General features: G+C 34.2%; 1 protein-coding gene across 1 annotated transcript in view; it reads right to left on the bottom strand.

Annotated features, from left to right (window-relative positions):
• Positions 1-316: 316 nt before the first annotated feature.
• The window catches only part of LOC101895809 (potassium channel subfamily T member 2), a 241293-nt gene continuing 223474 nt past the window's right edge, over positions 317-18135 (bottom strand). Inside the window, exons 24-29 of the mRNA XM_059131141.1 lie at positions 8621-8797; positions 5463-5668; positions 5158-5385; positions 5043-5088; positions 960-1148; positions 317-859 (exon numbers count right to left, since the gene is read on the bottom strand). Coding sequence (XP_058987124.1) covers positions 584-859; positions 960-1148; positions 5043-5088; positions 5158-5385; positions 5463-5668; positions 8621-8797 — 1122 coding nt within the window. The 3' untranslated portion in view covers positions 317-583. The remainder of the gene's footprint in view (positions 860-959; positions 1149-5042; positions 5089-5157; positions 5386-5462; positions 5669-8620; positions 8798-18135) is intronic.

Here is an 18135-nt window from a genome sequence, read left to right as displayed (position 1 = left end):
CTATGGAGAAAAGCTGCCGATAACAACTTTTCTATGGAGAAAAGTTGTCGATAACAACTTTTCTGCCGACAAAAATTTTTTGATATAAAAAATTTATCGATATGAAATATTTAACATTTTTCTGTAGCAAAGTTTGCAGAGTGTGTTATCGATTAACGTCTTTTCTCTACAAATACCTTTCGATCGATAACATCTATTACCCAAGAAAAAATATGGAATTTTCCGATTTCAAAACAAATTATAACTTAAGAACAAAATCATATTTTGTATGTATGTATGTGTGTGTGTTTATGAATATTGTTGTTTTTCCTTCTTCTCTTGTTCTTCTTCTTAACTCAATACATTATTAACTTAAATTGAAGTCTATTATTAAATTAAATTCATTTCTCATAAACATATCGTTGATTTTGAATTTGCTAATTATTGTTGTAATGCTACTACGACAACTATGGTACAACATCATCATCTTCTTCGGAACTGGGTCGCAGCACAGAGCGCCTTAATCTCTCTTGGCTCGATATTAAATCCATTTGTTTTTCTTCGATATTGAAGAGCGGAGTCTGCGACCCCACATAAGGTTGTATCATACAATTGTACCCTGCAGATGTTGCGGTGACTGCACAGCTGAGTTTTGTGATTGATCCTGGGGCACTTGGAGGGGGCTGTTGGGATTGGAACTGCCAGCCAAGTCAGCTGTGTTAATGTTGAGTGTGGAACCGCCAGCGCCGCCTCCACCTCCACTATTGCCGCCCAAGGCGGAGGGATTTATGCCACCACCTTGGCCACTAGGCACAATGCAGGGCACACCTAAAATGGGTGTGGGCTCTTCGGGTGGTGTTACCTGCAATGAAATGCGATTCTTTGGAAATTGAGTTTTAAGAGAATCCAGCAAAGCAAAAATCCATTGTTAGTATCATCCGAATTTATAGTCGTTTGTAATTCAAATTTCGAAAACTTACCTCCAAACCAATGCTGCCATTCAGGGCGATTTTAATGGGATTCGTGTGATTGGTGGCCTGCATCAGCGTGGTAAAGTGGCTAATGCCGATTTCTTCGAGCGAGGATTTTCTTCGACCCGTATTAATGCCCACATTGGGCAAACCCTGGCGAAGCGATGACGAACGACGCAGTAAAATGTCATTATCAATCTAGAAGACAAAAGAAGAGGGAACAAGGTCCGAAACCCAAAAATAAAAACAATTCCAAAACAGGTCGCAACAATTCAAATGAATTTCCAACATCAATCATTGATAAAAAGTAATAATTCAAATTTCAACAATTAATTTACAAAAAATCAAAATTGAATTCAACCACAAAATTATAACGAAATTCTCTCAATCGATAATAACAAAATGGCAAAAACATCAACAACGGTTTTTGGTGATATTGAAAATCGCAACACGCATGACTGATGGACGACGGGGGATGCACTGAAATTGTTGTTGTCCTCTCATCACAGCTCAGTTGGTGTGGTGTGTGGTGTAGTTGGGCGCCATCCATCCAACAGGTGAGTAAGTAGTGCCTTGACCGAAAAACCTTCAATCTTAGCCGCACACACATTCAAGAAGTGGTTGGTTGTGGTAGTGCTGGTGGTAGTGGTGGTGGTGGTAGTAGTAGTGATCGTGATGTTTCTATTACGAGTGGCTTTTTGTTTGGATATCAACTCAAATACCCATTTTTTTTGCTAAGGTATTTGAGTAGCATTTTTCAAAACAGATTTCAAACTAAATTTTTGAGGGTACAATAGTTGTTGTTGGTAGGTTGGGGGAGTGCAGGACAAATAGCACACAATCACAATGGTACAGAGTGCAGCCAATTATTGTGGTGACAGTTGAATGAGGATGTATTAGTAAGACAAACAAATAAACGAAAACACAAACTGGGGATAACAATTAGTTCCAATTTCTACAGAAAGCAAAATATTTTCATAAACAAAACGGAATTTAGCAACAACAACAACAAAACACAAGGTGTAAATTGAAAGTAACAATTACAGCTTTGGCTACATACATCACTACAAAGTTTACTATTTTTAAATCTCTCTATTCCATGGGGCTGGATTTTTATTCCAGGGAAAATCGAATTGAAAAATATTTTCTTTACAAATTTTCTTAGTTTGGCATTTTTTCCAAATATTACTCTGTTCCAGAACTGCAAGAATGTAAAACTTTTTACTACGATAACCGATTTTTCCTTTATGATATCTAAAAAATATGCAAAACTAGAAGATTCCTGTAGGTATTGGAACGGAGCATATACAAATTTTCTTATCACAGTTTTGCTCTGTTCCAGAAACGCCAGGACTGAAAACATACAAGTAGATTCTTGAAGGTTCTGGAACAAGGCAGTTTTTAGAATATCAAATTATCGAAAAGTTGTCATCGACAACTTTCTTTATTGTATTGATTAACCAACGAAAATATTAATCGAAATCGCATTCCATACACTATTTGTAATCGAAAATCTAAAAAGTATAGAATTTTCTCGAAAGTTTTGCTCTAGAATGATATTGTTATCGAAAGACTTGTAAAAAGAAATTTTCGAGCTTGTCTACTTTCAGGAAAATTTATTACTGGGATCATTTCCTAAATTTGTTATCGATAACTTTTCCTCTTTATGCTATTTCCCCCATCAAAATGTTTTTTTCTCTATATGAATGTTTTTAATCGACAACGAGTTGTTATCGAAAAATGTGCCACATAGGTATGTTGTTATCGACAAATTTTCTCAGAAGAAAAGCTTTTATCGGCAACATTTCCTAATAGAAAAAATGCATCCATAAAGTTTCTCAATGTTGGTTACAGATAAATTTTTATTGCTGATATGTTTGTCGACAAATTTTTAGTAACATTTATTATCGACCAGTTTTCTTCCCAGAAAAGTTGTTATCGGACACGTTTTTTCATAGATAGTCATTTTTTGATAACATTTCTTTGCAGAAAATTTGTTATCGATAAGTTTTCTCCTCGAAAAATGTGTTATCGACAACTTTTCTCCGCAGAACAGTTGTTATCGTTACCTATTCTCTATACAAAAGTTGTTATTGCAGCCTTTCTTTAATATGACTGTTGTAATCGTTTTTAAGAGAAATTATGTTATCGACAAATTTATGCCATAGAAAAGTGTTTATTGAATACTTTCCGTTTTAGGAAAATAATTATCGGCAGGTTTTCTTTTCAGATAAATAGATAAGTATTTATCGATAAAGTTTCTTCAAAGAACATTTGTTATCGGGAAATTTTCTACTCGGAAATCTTGTTATCGACAACTATTCTCCTTAGAAAAACTGTTATCAACATCTATTTTCTATAGAAAAGTTACTATCAGAGTCTTTTTTAATAGGACTGTAATCGGCAATCGTTATCGACAACTTTTCGCCATAGAATCGTTTTTATAGAACTTTTCATATTAGGTAAATAGTTGTCATTGTTGTTATCGGCACTTGCTTTCTATTGTTATTGACAACACTGTGTAATGAAAAAAATGTTGGTGAGAAAGTATTTATCGATAACTGTTACCAACATTTCTCAATACAAAATAAGTAATCGATAACGTTCTTCAATGGAAAGGTGAGTACCGACAACTTTTCCCCACCCATAAGTACTTATCGATAATTTTTCTCCTCAGAAAATTTGTTTTTTGTTTATAGTATACTTTTCGTTTTATTCTGAGATGAATAGATAAGTATTTATCGATATCGAAGTTCTCTGCTCTGAAAATGTGTTATCGTTTATGTGTATTCTCAGAAAAGTTATTATCGACATCTATTCTCCACAGAAAAGTTGTTATCGCTATAGAATAAGTTTCATCGGATACTTTCCTTCATAGATAAGTGTTTATCGAATACTTTTCATATTACGTAAAAAGTTATATGTGGTTGTTATAGACATTTGTCTCTATAGAAAAGTTGTTATTTGAAATTGCTTTCTATTGTTATCGGCAAGCTAGGTAATTGAAATATTTTGGTGGAAAAAATTGATCGACAAAAGTTATCCATCGATAAGTATATATCGATAATTGGTCGGCCATAATTTTAAATACAAATTAAGTAATCGATAACGTTTTTTAATGCACAGTTAGGAAATTTTATTATATGTAACTTTGCTCCGTATGGAATTGTTATCGACAACTTTTCTCGATGGTTCATTTGCCATTAGAAACTTTTTTCACAGCAAAATATATCGTTTCTTCATAAAAGTGTTATAATCGATGCCGTTTTCCATAAAATCGTTGTTAACGGTAGGTTGTCTTCCTAGTCTTCAGCTACATTTCTCCATAGAAATTTTTCTATCCATTTTTCTCAATAAGAAAATGTTATCGATAAGGTATGTAAAAATGATTATCGGCTACATTTCTCCACAGAAATTTTTATTTCAATTTTTCTCTATAAAACATGTTATCGATAACTTTTCTCTATGAAACAATTGTAATCTACATGAAAAATATGTCGATATATTTTCTCCATCTCAAAATTGTAACTCATAATGACATTTTTTCTCTATGGAAAACTAATATGGTCATGTAGAAAAGATAGTGTTAACGATAAATTTTCTACGCTAATTGTAAGAGTATTTGCAGTGATGTAGCGTTTTAAGTAAAGCTGAAAGATTATGCCTAAATTACAAATGAGCTCAAATATTTGCAAATGTTGAAGCAATTATTTTAAATACAGCGAACAAATGAAGCAAAGAACAAAATATTAAGATTTCAGTGTTTTTTTTTTCAAAACAAAAGTAGGACAAAATATTTTTTCTGCTAAGAAACCGTGTGAATTTGGCCACATGTTTAATTAACAACAATATATCTTTTAGTTTCAGGACAAAACACACACAGTTCCTTAACAGAACACTTGAACCAAACACCTTATACAGGAAAAAAACGAAACAAAAACAATTCGGAAAAGACAGACAACAGACAAATGGTAGCAGTTTACAGCTTATGGTGGAAGATAATTACAAAGAAACCAACAAAACCAAAAATACACAAAAGCAAAGAGAGAGAGAAACGAAAACATAGGTGTGGAATTTTTAATTATAGCCAACCCGTAATGAGTTACTCCGTCCGCGCTGCGAGCCAACAACCGTAGGACTGTCGGGTAGAGAAAGAGAATTGGATTTAATTTGTTGTATTGGCGGCGTGCAGCGTGGCGAAGCATACCCGGCCAATGTCTGGACACTTTGCATTTGCATGGGATTGAGGCCAGCCATGCCCGAACCGCGCCTGGAGCCGGCACCGGTGTTACCGCCAACGCCCACCGAGCCCACGTTGGGGCCACAGGCAGCGCCCAAATTGATGTTGGAGCAAAATGATATGTTTGATTTGCGTCGTGAGTTATGACGTTCAAAGGTTTTCTGGGCTGAGAAGGGTGAAGGTCGTACTAAATATCTAAGAGAGAGAGAGTGAAAATAAGAAAGATTAATAATTAAATGAGAAAAGAGAGTGAGAGAGTGTCACAAACTTACATTACATCGCCTTCTTCTAATTTTAGATCACAGCTCGGATTGATTATCACATACGAGAGATGGTTGCGCTTCTCACTGACATCATCGTAATCAATGGTGGGTAAATTCAACGACTCCATGCGGCTGCGCACCAAGTTGGCAATTTCCGCTCGTTCGATTTGCTGGGCATGATTATCGCGTGCCTCATCGGCCAAATTAATGGAATACTGAAAAAACATAGATGACTGCTCTACGATTAGTTTCTCAAATTGCAAACGAAATACAAGTCGGGGGATAATGATGATCGGATCGTTCTCTGATGCTCTTCTCTTGAGTTTTGTTTTCTTTTCTCTTAGTTTTCGCTGAGATAGAGAGATACAACATCATTATCCTTGCATTTTCGTATTCTAAACAAAGACGATTAGGTGAGTTACTTGATTACATTTTATTTTGTGGTTAGAGATGAAGAGAGAAAATAGTTCAAAGGAGCTATCATTGCTTTTTTTTTTTTTTTGGTGTTGCCAGTTGTAAAGCACACTAAATTTAAGTATTCTGCTTTGGATTTTTTATTCGTTTTCAGAAATGAGCTGTTGTTTTTGTGTGTCATCATTCTTCATTCATTCATTTCAATCCATTTTCTAGTATTTTTTGTTAATCATTAAAGCATTTGTGTTTTGTTTTTTTTTCATCTACATCAAGCCATTAGTTTTTTTACATTTGTTTTTTTTTGCTCTTAGAGAGAATGCTTCATGCTACAATCCACTACAAAGTTAATTTCCATACAAAAAGGTTTCATTCAGTTAGAGTTTTGATAGGCTTAATCTTAAGTTTATTCAACATAACGAGACATGTTATTTTTTTTTTGTAAATCTAAATTCTAGTTTACCTACCTTGAGAGAGAATTTTGAAATGTGAGAACAAAAAAATTAAATCTTACAACAAAGGCTCCTAACTACCAATACCTAAACAAGGGATAATAAAATGATAAAATTGCATGTTTAGAATGCCCCCCGTAGAGAGAATCCACCGACAGTTAACTTGTAAATTTGGGAATCTCCATGTCTTCAGACAGTCGAAACAATCCTGTTTTTATAAAAATAACCAATAGCGGATCTCCAGGTCTTCAAAATAATAGCTCAGGGTCTCAATAGAAGATTATCCACTTGTTCTTGAGAAAAAAAGAGAAAACTTTCTTGTTTTTCAGATTTTATGGACGATAAACAAACTCGAGGACTCTTATTGACGATAGAAGACTTTTAGGGTCATCTGTGGGTCGTAGGTTTTCTTTTTGGGACAATAGAAGACCCACATGTCTTCTGTGAGTGATAGAATACCTCTTCCATGGACGTTATATGACTTCCTTAAAGTCCTGGAAAAATAGGAGACTTCGCGTCTCCAGGTCTCCTGTGGACGACATAAGACCTCCAAATCTTCTATGGGCGATAGAAGACCTTCAAGCCTTCTATGGAGGATAGAAGACCACCAGGTCTTCTATAGACGATAGAAGACCACCAGGTCTCCCATGGACGATAGAAGACCACCAGGTCTTCTATAGACGATAGAAGACCACCAGGTCTTTTTTGGGCGATAGAAGACCACCAGGTCTTCTATGGGCGATAGAAGACCACCAGGTCTTCTACGATAGAATAACTCCAGGTCTTTTATGTACGATAGAACACCTCCAAGGCTTCTATGGACGATAGAAGACCTCCATATCTACTAATGGCGGTAGAAGACCTCCAAGTCTACTTTGGACGATAGAAGACCTCCAGCTCTTCTAAGGACAATAGAAGACCACCAGGTCTTCTATGGACGATGAAAGACCATCAGGTCTACTAGAGGCGATAGAAAACCATCAGGTCTTCTAGGGGCGATAGAAGACCATCAGGTCCTCTATGGGCGATAGAAGACCATCAGGTCCTCTATGGGCGATAGAAGACCATCAGGTCCTCTATGGGCGATAGAAAACCACCAGGTCTTCTATGGACGATCGAAGACCACCAGGTTTTCTATGGACGATAGAAGAAGAACCAGGTCTTCTATGGACAATAGAAGAAGAACCCGGTCTTCTATGGACGATAGAAGAAGAACCAGGTCTTCTATGGGCGATAGAAGACCACCAGATCTTCTATGGGCGATAGAAGACCATTAGGTCCTCTATGGGCGATAGAACACCATCAGGTCCTCTATGGGACCTGAAGACCATCAGGTCTTCTATGGGCGATAGAAGACCTCCAAGTCTTCTATGGACTATAGAAGACCTCTACATCTTCTGTGGACTATAGAAGACCTCTAAATCTTCTGTGGATGATCGAAGACCTCCAGATCTTCTATGGACGATAGAAGACCATTAGGTCCTCTATGGGCGATAGAAGACCATCAGGTCCTCTATGGGCGATAGAACACCATCAGGTCCTCTATGGGCGATAGAAGACCATCAGGTCGTCTATGGGCGATAGAATACCTCCAGGTCTTTTATGGGCGATAGAAGACCTCCAGCAATTTTATGGGCGATAGAGGACCTCCAAGTCTTCTATGTGCGATAGAAGACCTTCAAGACTTCTATAGACGATAGAAGGCCTCCTGGGCGATATAAGACCTCCAGTCTTCTATAGGCAATAGAAGACCTCAGGCTCTTCTATGTACATTAGAAGACCTCAGGCTCTTCTATGTACATTAGAAGACCTCCAGCTCTTCTATGGGCAATAGAGGATCTCCAGCTCTTCTATGTGCATTAGAAGACCTCCAGCGCTCCTGTGGGCAATATAAGACCTCCAGCGCTCCTGTAGGCAATATAAGACCTACTGCTCTCCTATAGGCAATAGAAGACCTACTTCTCTCCTACAGGCAATATTAGACCTACAGCTCTCCTATAGACAATATAAGACCTCCAGGTCTGCTATATGTAATAGAAGACAACCAGCTCTTCTATAGACAATAGAAGACCTACGGCTCTTCTATTTTCTAATTTTGAAATCATAATCCTATTCACAACCTCACCTCAATTATTAAATATTTTTTTCTAATTCGTTTTTTTTTTTCGTCTGTGCTTGTTTATATGTTCTTTAATATTTCATCTCATTGGGTGCTCAGAGGTGCTACAGATTTACGGTGTGACATCTAATTGTTGTTTTTTTGTTTTTTCGTTTTTTCGATCTACATCTGCATTTTGTACTTACTGTTGATCCTTTGCGATCGGAACATCCACCCAAACATGTTGTCGACTTATGGTGTTGTGGATGGCCACTATGAGGGGTATGAGGGCCACCCGATGATGGTGGTCGATATGTAACACTGTGCAATACTTCCTTACTATCTTTACCCGAATCTGGCGTAACAGTGGTCTCCTCGTCATACTGATTCCGATGACGAACGTTAACGAGCGTATTTTTTGTGTGTGTTTTTGGTTTTTTTTTAAATTTTTTAGGTAGATTTGATTCGAGTTGAGGAGTGGTAGAAGTAGTTGTTGTAAGTAGTAGGAGGTTAGTATTAACGAATGGGCGATCGAATGATAGTTTTTTGTTGTTTGTTTGTTTTTTTTTTTAGTTTTAAATACAAAATATGAAGAAATGACAGAATATATTATGAGAAGAGATACGTTTGGGGTTTTTTCGATTTTATTTCACAAAATCAGAGATTATTTTGAGGTAAGGTATGTGAACTAGAGGATGAATGAAAGCTATTAGACTAAAACAGTGCTAAGAAGAAGAAAAAACAAGCCGAGTAACTGTTTGCAATTGCCAAACTTTAAATGTATAAAAAAAAAACTAGCATAAACAGGTATAACAAAACGTGCAGGAAAGAAAATTGTGAAACAGAAATTCGGAAAATATAAAGCAATGGTTCAAAGAGAAACATAAAATAAATCAAAAATCAAAATTTCGAAAAGGAGTCCTGGCTAGAAGCCAAAAGGCTATTCTTAATTACTCCCTAGAAAGTTAAAGTTAAACTTTCCCTATAAAATTAATGCTTTTTATACCCTTTCGACATTTTTACCAAGCAACGAGAATTTTTGGCGCCCAATTGTGAAATAAAAAAAGTTGATCAAGGAAAAAATTTTCAAATGAAAAATTTTATATTTTTTAAAATTATAAAATTATAATTTTATATAAGAGTCCATACCCTTGTCTCATGATTTTATATTTTTATTGTTTCTATTGTATTTTGAAACAATAACAAAGGAAAAACGTAATTTTGTGGAAAGCATCCACATCCACATCCCTCAAATCATAACTCATTTCTTTAAGTTTTTAATAATTCTTCCTCTCCTAAAACTTGTTTAATTTTCATTTTTGTCATCCACGTTTCCTTGGCCTGATAAACTCTCATTAACCTCTCACACATATACACACACATCCATAATTGCACTCAATTTTATTCAACCTATTTTATCATAAATCAATTTGTCAACAAATATTGCCAAACCTTTTCGAACCGTGAACCAAATCCATAATATATTATGAATAGATTATTATGGACCTAAATATATATGTGTGTGTATGTATTCATATACATGTGTGTGCGTGTGTGTACCACACTTTAGCCACATGATAAATGAGCCCATTAAAATGCATTCGATTGACAGGTTATCAATGGGCAAATTTCAAACAATATAATTTCATTAAAATCTACTTTTGATGGAATCATTTTCATGGAATTCATTGCGGGTTGAATGGCAAACATGGTATTAAAAACTAAATTTAATTCAAATTTAAATTTAGTTTGCTACAAAAAAAAAAAAAAAAAAAAAATGCCAGATGACAAGCACCTGTAGAATTGTGCAATTCTGAAAATTAAAAAAAAAAAATGCAAGTTAGAATTTTTGGAAATTAGAAATCTATTTTTTCGGGGAAATTCTGATGTTATTGTGGAGATGAGGCAAAACCATTCAGGAAAAGCCTAGTGGATTTCCTGCGAAACTTTGATTTTTTCAGAATCTGTGAAAAGTAATTAATTGACATATGCATCAAATATAGAGTCTATGACCATGTTTTCCAACCTCTTATGGCAGGGGCCAGTAAATTATTTTATAGAACTTTGCGTCTATAAGACTGTGCGACAAAATGAATTTTTTTCCAATAACTACAAGGAAAATGCAGCAGATTATGAAAGTAGAACTAAAAAAGAAGACACCAACATCGTGGTATTGAAAGCTTGTAACGCAAAGTAACCTAACTATAAGTTCCCCCCTCCCCAACACTTTTGGAAATTTTCGGATTAAGATTCCTCGGAATCCATGCATTTTAGGCATATTGATTTCAAAATATGCTACAGAATTATTTGTCATAAAAAGAAGCGACTTGATCGAAACCCCGCGTCGCAGTGGCCGAAAAGTGGCTCGTGAGCTGAACATATCGCAATATTCCACTCGGCAAATTTTGAAAAATTAGCTCGGGGTAAGCCATTGAAATTCCAAAAAGTGCAAGAACTTACACCGCTACAGAAAGAAAATAGACTCAAAAGAGCTAAAGAGATGCATCGCTTGGCCAAAAGTGGTGAGCTGCCGAATTTGGTTTTCTACGATGAGAAAACATTAGTTGTCCAGCAGTTTGTAAATGTGCACCTTCGGTTGGCCACCAGACATCAGAACTCAAACGCCGGCCATGGTGATGGTGTGGGCCGCCATAACAGGCGATGATTGCTCTTCGCTCGTATTAATCGACCGTGGCATCAGAATAAATGAAGAATATTATGGCGGAAATATTCTGGAGGGTGTACTAAAGCCATGGGCACGCAAACATTTTTACCGCAGACCTTGGACATTCCAACAGGCCTCAGCACCATCGCACTCAGCACGCGCCACCCAAGAATGGTTACAAAATGTGGTTCCTCGCTTCATTTTCAGCACACAATGGCCACCAAAATCTGTGGATACCCATCTGTTGGACTATTCTGTCTGGAGTCTTTTGGAAAGCAAGGCTGGCACTAAAAAATACTAAAGTGTCGATCTCCTCAAGCAAGCGCTTCGCCGGGAATGAACCAAAATACCACAGTGCAACATTCGGGCAGCGTGTGATGGTTTCATTGGCCGTTTAAGGGCCATAATTCGTGCCAAAGGTGACTAATTCGAATAAATCTAAATTTATTCTAAATTTTGATACTATTTCCGACATTTTTTGTTTTCATTCAATAAAATTTTAAACAAAGCAAGTAAAAAAAACATTAAGTTCGGCCGGGCCAAACTTTTAATACCCTCCACCTTAGGATAAAGGAAACATTAGAGCCCATTATGACCCACATATACCAATTTTTAGACAAATTCATAGGAAAATGTTCCAAAAATCATCAAAATACCGAATATCGGAAAATACGGCTATACAGTGTTTCGCCAAAAGAGCTAGAACCCACTAAGACCAACTAATACCAATTTCTAGACAAATACGCAAAGAAATGTGTCAAAAAAACATTAAATTGCCGAATATCGGGAGGTACCGTTATATGGGGGCTATACCAAATCGTGGACCTATACATGCAATGTCTCGCCAAAGGAGCTAGAACCCATTATGACCTGCAACTACCAATTTTCAGAGATATTCGTGATAAAATGTGTCAAAAATCATCAAAATACTGAATATCGGGAGGTTCCGTTGTATGGGGACTATACCAAAACGTGAACCTATACATACAATGTTTCGCCACACAAACTAGCATCCATTATGACCTACAAATACCAATTTTTAGACAAAACAGTAAAAAAATGTGGCAAAAACTATCAAAATACCGAATTTCGGGAGGTACCGTTATATTGGGGCTATACCAAATCTTGGACCCATACATGCAATGTTTCGCCACCGGAGCTGGAATCCATTATGACCAACAAATAACAATTTTTAGACAAATCCGTGAAAAAATGTGGCAAAAAAATTAAAATACCGAATATCGGGAGGTACCGTTATATGAGGGCTACACCAAAGCGTGTATCTATACATGCAATGTCTCGCCATACAAATTGGGACCCGTTATGACTTACAAATACCAATTTTCAGACAAATCCGTGAAAAAATGTGGCAAAAATCATCAAAATACCGAATATCGGGAGGTACCGTTATATGGGGGCTATACTATACTCGTGCATGCAATGTTTCGCCACCGGAGCTGGAACCTATTATGACCAACAAATACCAGGTTTTAGACAAATCAGTGAAAAAATGTGGCATAAATCATCAAAATACCGGATATCGGGAGGTACCGTTATATGGGGACTATACCAAAACGTGGACCGATATATCTCATTTTCAATAGCATCCATCCTAGACACAATACAAATTGCTCTGCTTAATTTTGGCGCTCTACGTCAAATAATGTGGGCTGTACCGTGATTTCAACAGACAGACAGACAGACAGACGGACATCGTTAAATCGACTTAGAATTTTATGCTGACAAGTTAAGTGACAAAGTTAATATACCCTCCTTTTCAAGGTGGAGGGTATAAAAATGTAAAGATTATGGCGTTTGACTTTGTTGCAGTTTTTTATTTCACCCTGTATATCCTTAGCCGATTTCGGGTTAATTATGCACAAAATAGCTAATATCAGTCCAAATGACCTGAATTTCGGAAATTCCGACAGAATTTATCCTTGAAATTAGTACTTCAAATTTGGTAGATTTGGAATGAAAAATGTTCACCCCAAAAATGTATTTATTTCGCAATGATGTACCCACTGTGCCACCTATTTGTTTATTATGTCGTCATACAAAAAAAAAGCTATTATTCTATCACTAATTACTTAATGTAACTCTAACTAAATATTCATGCCATTAAAAATCTAAAATGCTAAACTATGATTCAATTAAAAATGTTCTAAAATTAAAATAACAACATTACTAAATTAAATTACATTTTAATTATAAAAATTAGAATTTATTAAAATGTTGAATTCTGTTTAAAAATAAAAAGAAAAAACTTAAACGTATGCAGTGACACCGGAAAATCACATATAAAATTAACTGGTATACACGTGAGTGTGTGTGTGTGTGCAGTATTCAAATGTGTGTCAGTGTATATGTATGTGTCTGTGCTAAAGTGTTTGTGTGTACTTTTCCTCGTAATTCAATTACAATGTTTTTCCATTACAATTTGACACATTGATGTCGACAATGGAGATAACAACAAAAACATTATCAACGACAACAGAAACAATAAAGGCGAATGGAAACCAAAAACAACAAAATGGTAAAAAATCCGCAATACATATTCACACTGAAACGAATCAACAGCAACAACAATAAACACTCTCAAACCACAATGAAAATAAAAGATCATCGCGTGAACCATTTTTAGAAGAACAACAAAAATTTTAAAATAAAATCAAAGAAAAGTCCTTGTGACAAAATTGACACATAAACGCATTCCTAAGAAATCACGAATTCAAAAAAAAAAGTTAAACCCAAAAAATGCCACCAAATTTGAAAAATAAATATTGAATATATAACAATAGCTAATGGACTGATAGAGATATGTGAGCTAAATTAACCAGGTATTTGTAGAGAAATTTAACAAAAGTGATAAAACCTTGTGGGGAAAAAGGCTGAGTAAAAAATTGTATTCCTAAAATTACATTTGAAAATATTATTTCGATTCAATCCGATAAAAATATTAAAAAAAAAATCCCTCCAATTGCTGAGGAATCCTTAAGATGAATTTTAAACCCCACGGTTTGAAAATCGACCAGACAATATTCCTTAAATTAAAGTCCCACTGAAACTATTAAAATCTCTCAGATAATATTCGTGAAAAAAAAAAAAAAATATTCAATTATATGACTCCTTCAAAGTCCTGCAAAATATTTTCGAATAAACTCTTGAGAAATTTTTTTGTATTAAATAAAACACTCAGAGTCCTATTTTATTTTTAAATAAACGTTTTAAATACGTCTTCAAATTGCGATTATATCTCTAAGAGTATTTCTTAAATTATGTTTTCAAAGATTTCCAGTTATAAATGGGAAAGTCCTTTAAAACTAGTTTCGAAAATGCGCCTAAAACAAATATCATTAAAAAATATTTTTTTAAGAAAATAATCCTCAAAAATACAATATCTTTTAAGATTTAATAATCACCTATATCATTAAAGTCTTTCAAAAACTAGTTTCGAAAATTTGCCTAAGATCCTTTAACAAATATCCTTCAAAACTATTTTCTCAAGAGAACATTATCCTCCAAAACACAATATCCTTTAAAATCTAATAATCACCTACATCCTGAAAGTCTTTCAAAATAATAAAGCTTAAACTTTCAAATTTTCGAGTATGTTCAAATTTAATACTTTTAGATATACCAATAAAGGAAAGTTTTAAAGGTCCTCGATTATATCTCTGAGAGTCCTTCTACAATAGGTTGTAATAGCTACGATTACATTCTCTAACGTCCTTCAGGAGAAAAATGAAAACATAACCCAAAAAAGTCTATAAATTTCGGGGCGATCTTTCTAAGATTCCTTCTTTTCTCCCAAACGTCCTTCAAAAAAAAGTAAAACATATTAAAAAAAAATTTTAAAATTTCGGGATAAATTTTCTTAGCTTCCTTCCAATTACACATTATCCTTGAAATACTAATATATATTTAAGATTTCTTCTTCTTGTGAAATTAGCAATAATAACGTTGACAGTCCTTCGAAAAAAAAATTAAAATCCATCATCGCGATTTTAAAAAACCATGATTGTGTACTTGAGAATCTGTAAAAAATATGGATGGATCTATAAAAAAAACCAAAAGTTATTAAAAAAATCGTCGATTATATCCCTGAGAGTTCACAAAAATATGTTTTAAATATCCTTGAGACTCCTTAAAAATAAAGTCTTCAAATATATTCTTAAGAATCCTTTAAAAATAGAATATACTTTAGAGTCCATACAATATGCTCCTTATTCTAAAATTTCGAATCCACCAGACTCTTGTCCCCGAGAAGGCTCCTCTAAAATATGGAAAGTTGTCCTCTGGGAGTCCACAAAAAAAAAAAAAAAAAAAAAACAAATCATCGAAACTCTTTCATTAAAAAAAACTGTTATGTCCGAGAGAGGCCTTTAAAATACTTTTAGAAATCCACGGTTATTGCGGTTGTTGACTGCATCAAAAAATATTTCTTAAAAATTCACTATTATCTCCTGCAAGTCCTTTAAAAATATGACTTATAAAACACGACTATCTCTGCCAGTCCTTCAATAAATATGACTTTCAAAAATTCAGGGATATCTCCTACAAGCCCTTCAAGAGGTAGGTTTTAAAAATCCACGATTACTGTTGATCTGAGAGTCCCTTAAAAATATTTTTACCTTTATATCCTTGGGATTTCTGCAAATGTTGCTTTGAGAGTCTTTCAAACAATATGTTAAGAAATTAAGGTGCCCTGAGCCCTAAAATACATGTTTAAAATCCAAAAAGTCCTAAGTCTCTCAAAAAACTGTAACTGTAGGGGGAGTCCTTCGAAAAACTAGATTTTTCAAATCTACGATAATTGCCCTGAAAGTCGAAGTCTAAATTCTTCAACGAGTTAAAAGAATCAACGACGCCCGAATTTATCAAAAATGTTATAAAATTAATAGGTTTTAAAAATCCACTATTATTGCTCTGAGAGTCTCTTAAAAAATATGTCTTAAACATTTACGTTTATATATTTAGGAGATCTGCGAGTAAGAGTCGTTTAAACTCTATTTCCTTTAAAAAAATGTTAAAAATGAGTATGGAGTCCTTTAAAAATGTTAAAACTTTTTATCAAATATGTGATTAATAACGAATAGTTATATATCTGAGCTTTATTTCTAAATTACAAATTTTATTCAAAATATATGTTTTAAAAATTGAAAATATCAAACCTTTAAGCCATCCTGAGAGGCCTTAAAAAATATTATTCCTATCAAATTCGTTCAAAATATGCATAAAAGTGAGAAACCTTCAGAATTATATTTAAAAAATATTCTTTTCAAAAGACCCTAATTATAGCAATGAGTGTCCTTCTAAAAATATTCTTATAAAACCGTTGACTACAACACTGAGAGACCTAGAAAAATTTTATTGAAAATCCCAAATTATGTCTTTGGCTGACCCATAAAAAATCTATAATTAAAGTAATGGGAGTTCAACAAATTATTTTTTATAAATCCGTTTAAGGTGTCCTGAAGTCATATTTTTAACCTTTAACTGGTGAGGTCGCATATTTTATGATGTGGTGGTAAATATTAACATTCTAAATTTTCCAAAAAAAAAAAAAAAAAAAAAAAAAAAAAAATCAAAATATTTTTTGATAATTATTTGTTTTATAAGTAAAAGCTTGTATATTTTAAATTGCAATCATTTAAAAAAAAAAAAGATTTTTTTCATCGCAATATAATGGAGAATTTCATAAAAATGTGAAGGCAGGGTAAAATTTACGACTACCTCGTTAGTTAAAGGTTAAAAACTCACAAATTAGAACAATGAATACGACTCTAATAGTCCTTTTAATTTTTTTTAAATATATTCCTGGATAGTCCTTAATTATATTTTTCTAATTATTATATTTCCTGAGAGGCCTCCCAGAATACTAATAAAAATTTGGAAGTCCTTCAGAAAATATTTATGTAAGTTTTAAGCCTCCTTAACAAAAAACCATTAAAAATGCTGCATACTTTTGGGAGTCATATCTCATGTCCATAATATATTGCAATATTTTTTCCACATTTTCAAAGATTGTGGCACATAAAAAAATTGCATGACAAATAACAATAACAAAAAAGCAAAATAATTAATTAATTAATTTTTATATATTTATTTTTGTTTTTTTTTTCTTTCTTGTTTTTATTATTTATCATAACAACAAAACAAAAACTTATGAAACAACAACAACAACATTTATGAATTATTGTTCGAACACAGACTCACACATAACAAATGTGTGAGAGGTGAATGCAAGAGTAATAACACAAATAAATTAATGATGAATTGAGCAGATACACCGAGAGAATGGGCAATGGGTGGAGAGGGAGAGAGAGAGGGAGGGGGAAGATGTTGACACCAAGAGATGAGTGATGGATACAACTCGATACAAAGAGTTTCACACACATTAACAACAACAGAAAATAAAGGAAAATTCAAGGGCAAAGGACTCACTGCGTGCGTGTGCGTAATTATCAGTTAAAGTCCAATACAATGATGTTTTCGTTTTGTTTTTATTTTTTTTAATTTTTCACTTGTGTGTATGTGTATGGGTGAGTGTTTTTTGTTGAATAGTGTAAAAAATGTTTAAGTGTCTTGTAATGATTCTGTTTCAGACTCTCCGAACATTTTTCATTTAAATGTAAATAATGCTTGACATTTAATTAGCCAGTCAAACAAACCAGTCATCCAGATAGCTCGCCAGCCACTCAGCCATCCAGCTGGCCAACTATCTCTGGCATTGAGCATAAGAACTTTTGAGAGTTTGCAATTAAATTGTGGTCATCAAGTTGAAGTGTTTACTATGTGTTTGTGTAGGTGTGTGTGTGTGTGTGTGGTGTTGTCGTTTATGTTTCAGTATTTGTTGTTCTGTGTATTTGCTGTGATGGTGATGTTGTTGTTGATGTTAAGTGGTTTTCAATTGAAAACAAAAAAATTGACTTAATATGTAATGCTTCTCTTTCTCCAATAATGTCAACAAGAAAGTGATATGATTGGATATGATAATGTCCGACGACTTCAGGTATTTGTAGTGTGTGTGAGTATGTGTGTGTGTGTGAGAGA

Source organism: Musca domestica, unplaced genomic scaffold (genome assembly GCF_030504385.1).
Source record: "Musca domestica strain aabys unplaced genomic scaffold, Musca_domestica.polishedcontigs.V.1.1 8, whole genome shotgun sequence".
In the NCBI taxonomy this organism is placed as follows: Eukaryota; Metazoa; Arthropoda; class Insecta; order Diptera; family Muscidae; genus Musca; species Musca domestica.
This window is presented reverse-complemented; position numbering and strand designations above follow the sequence as displayed.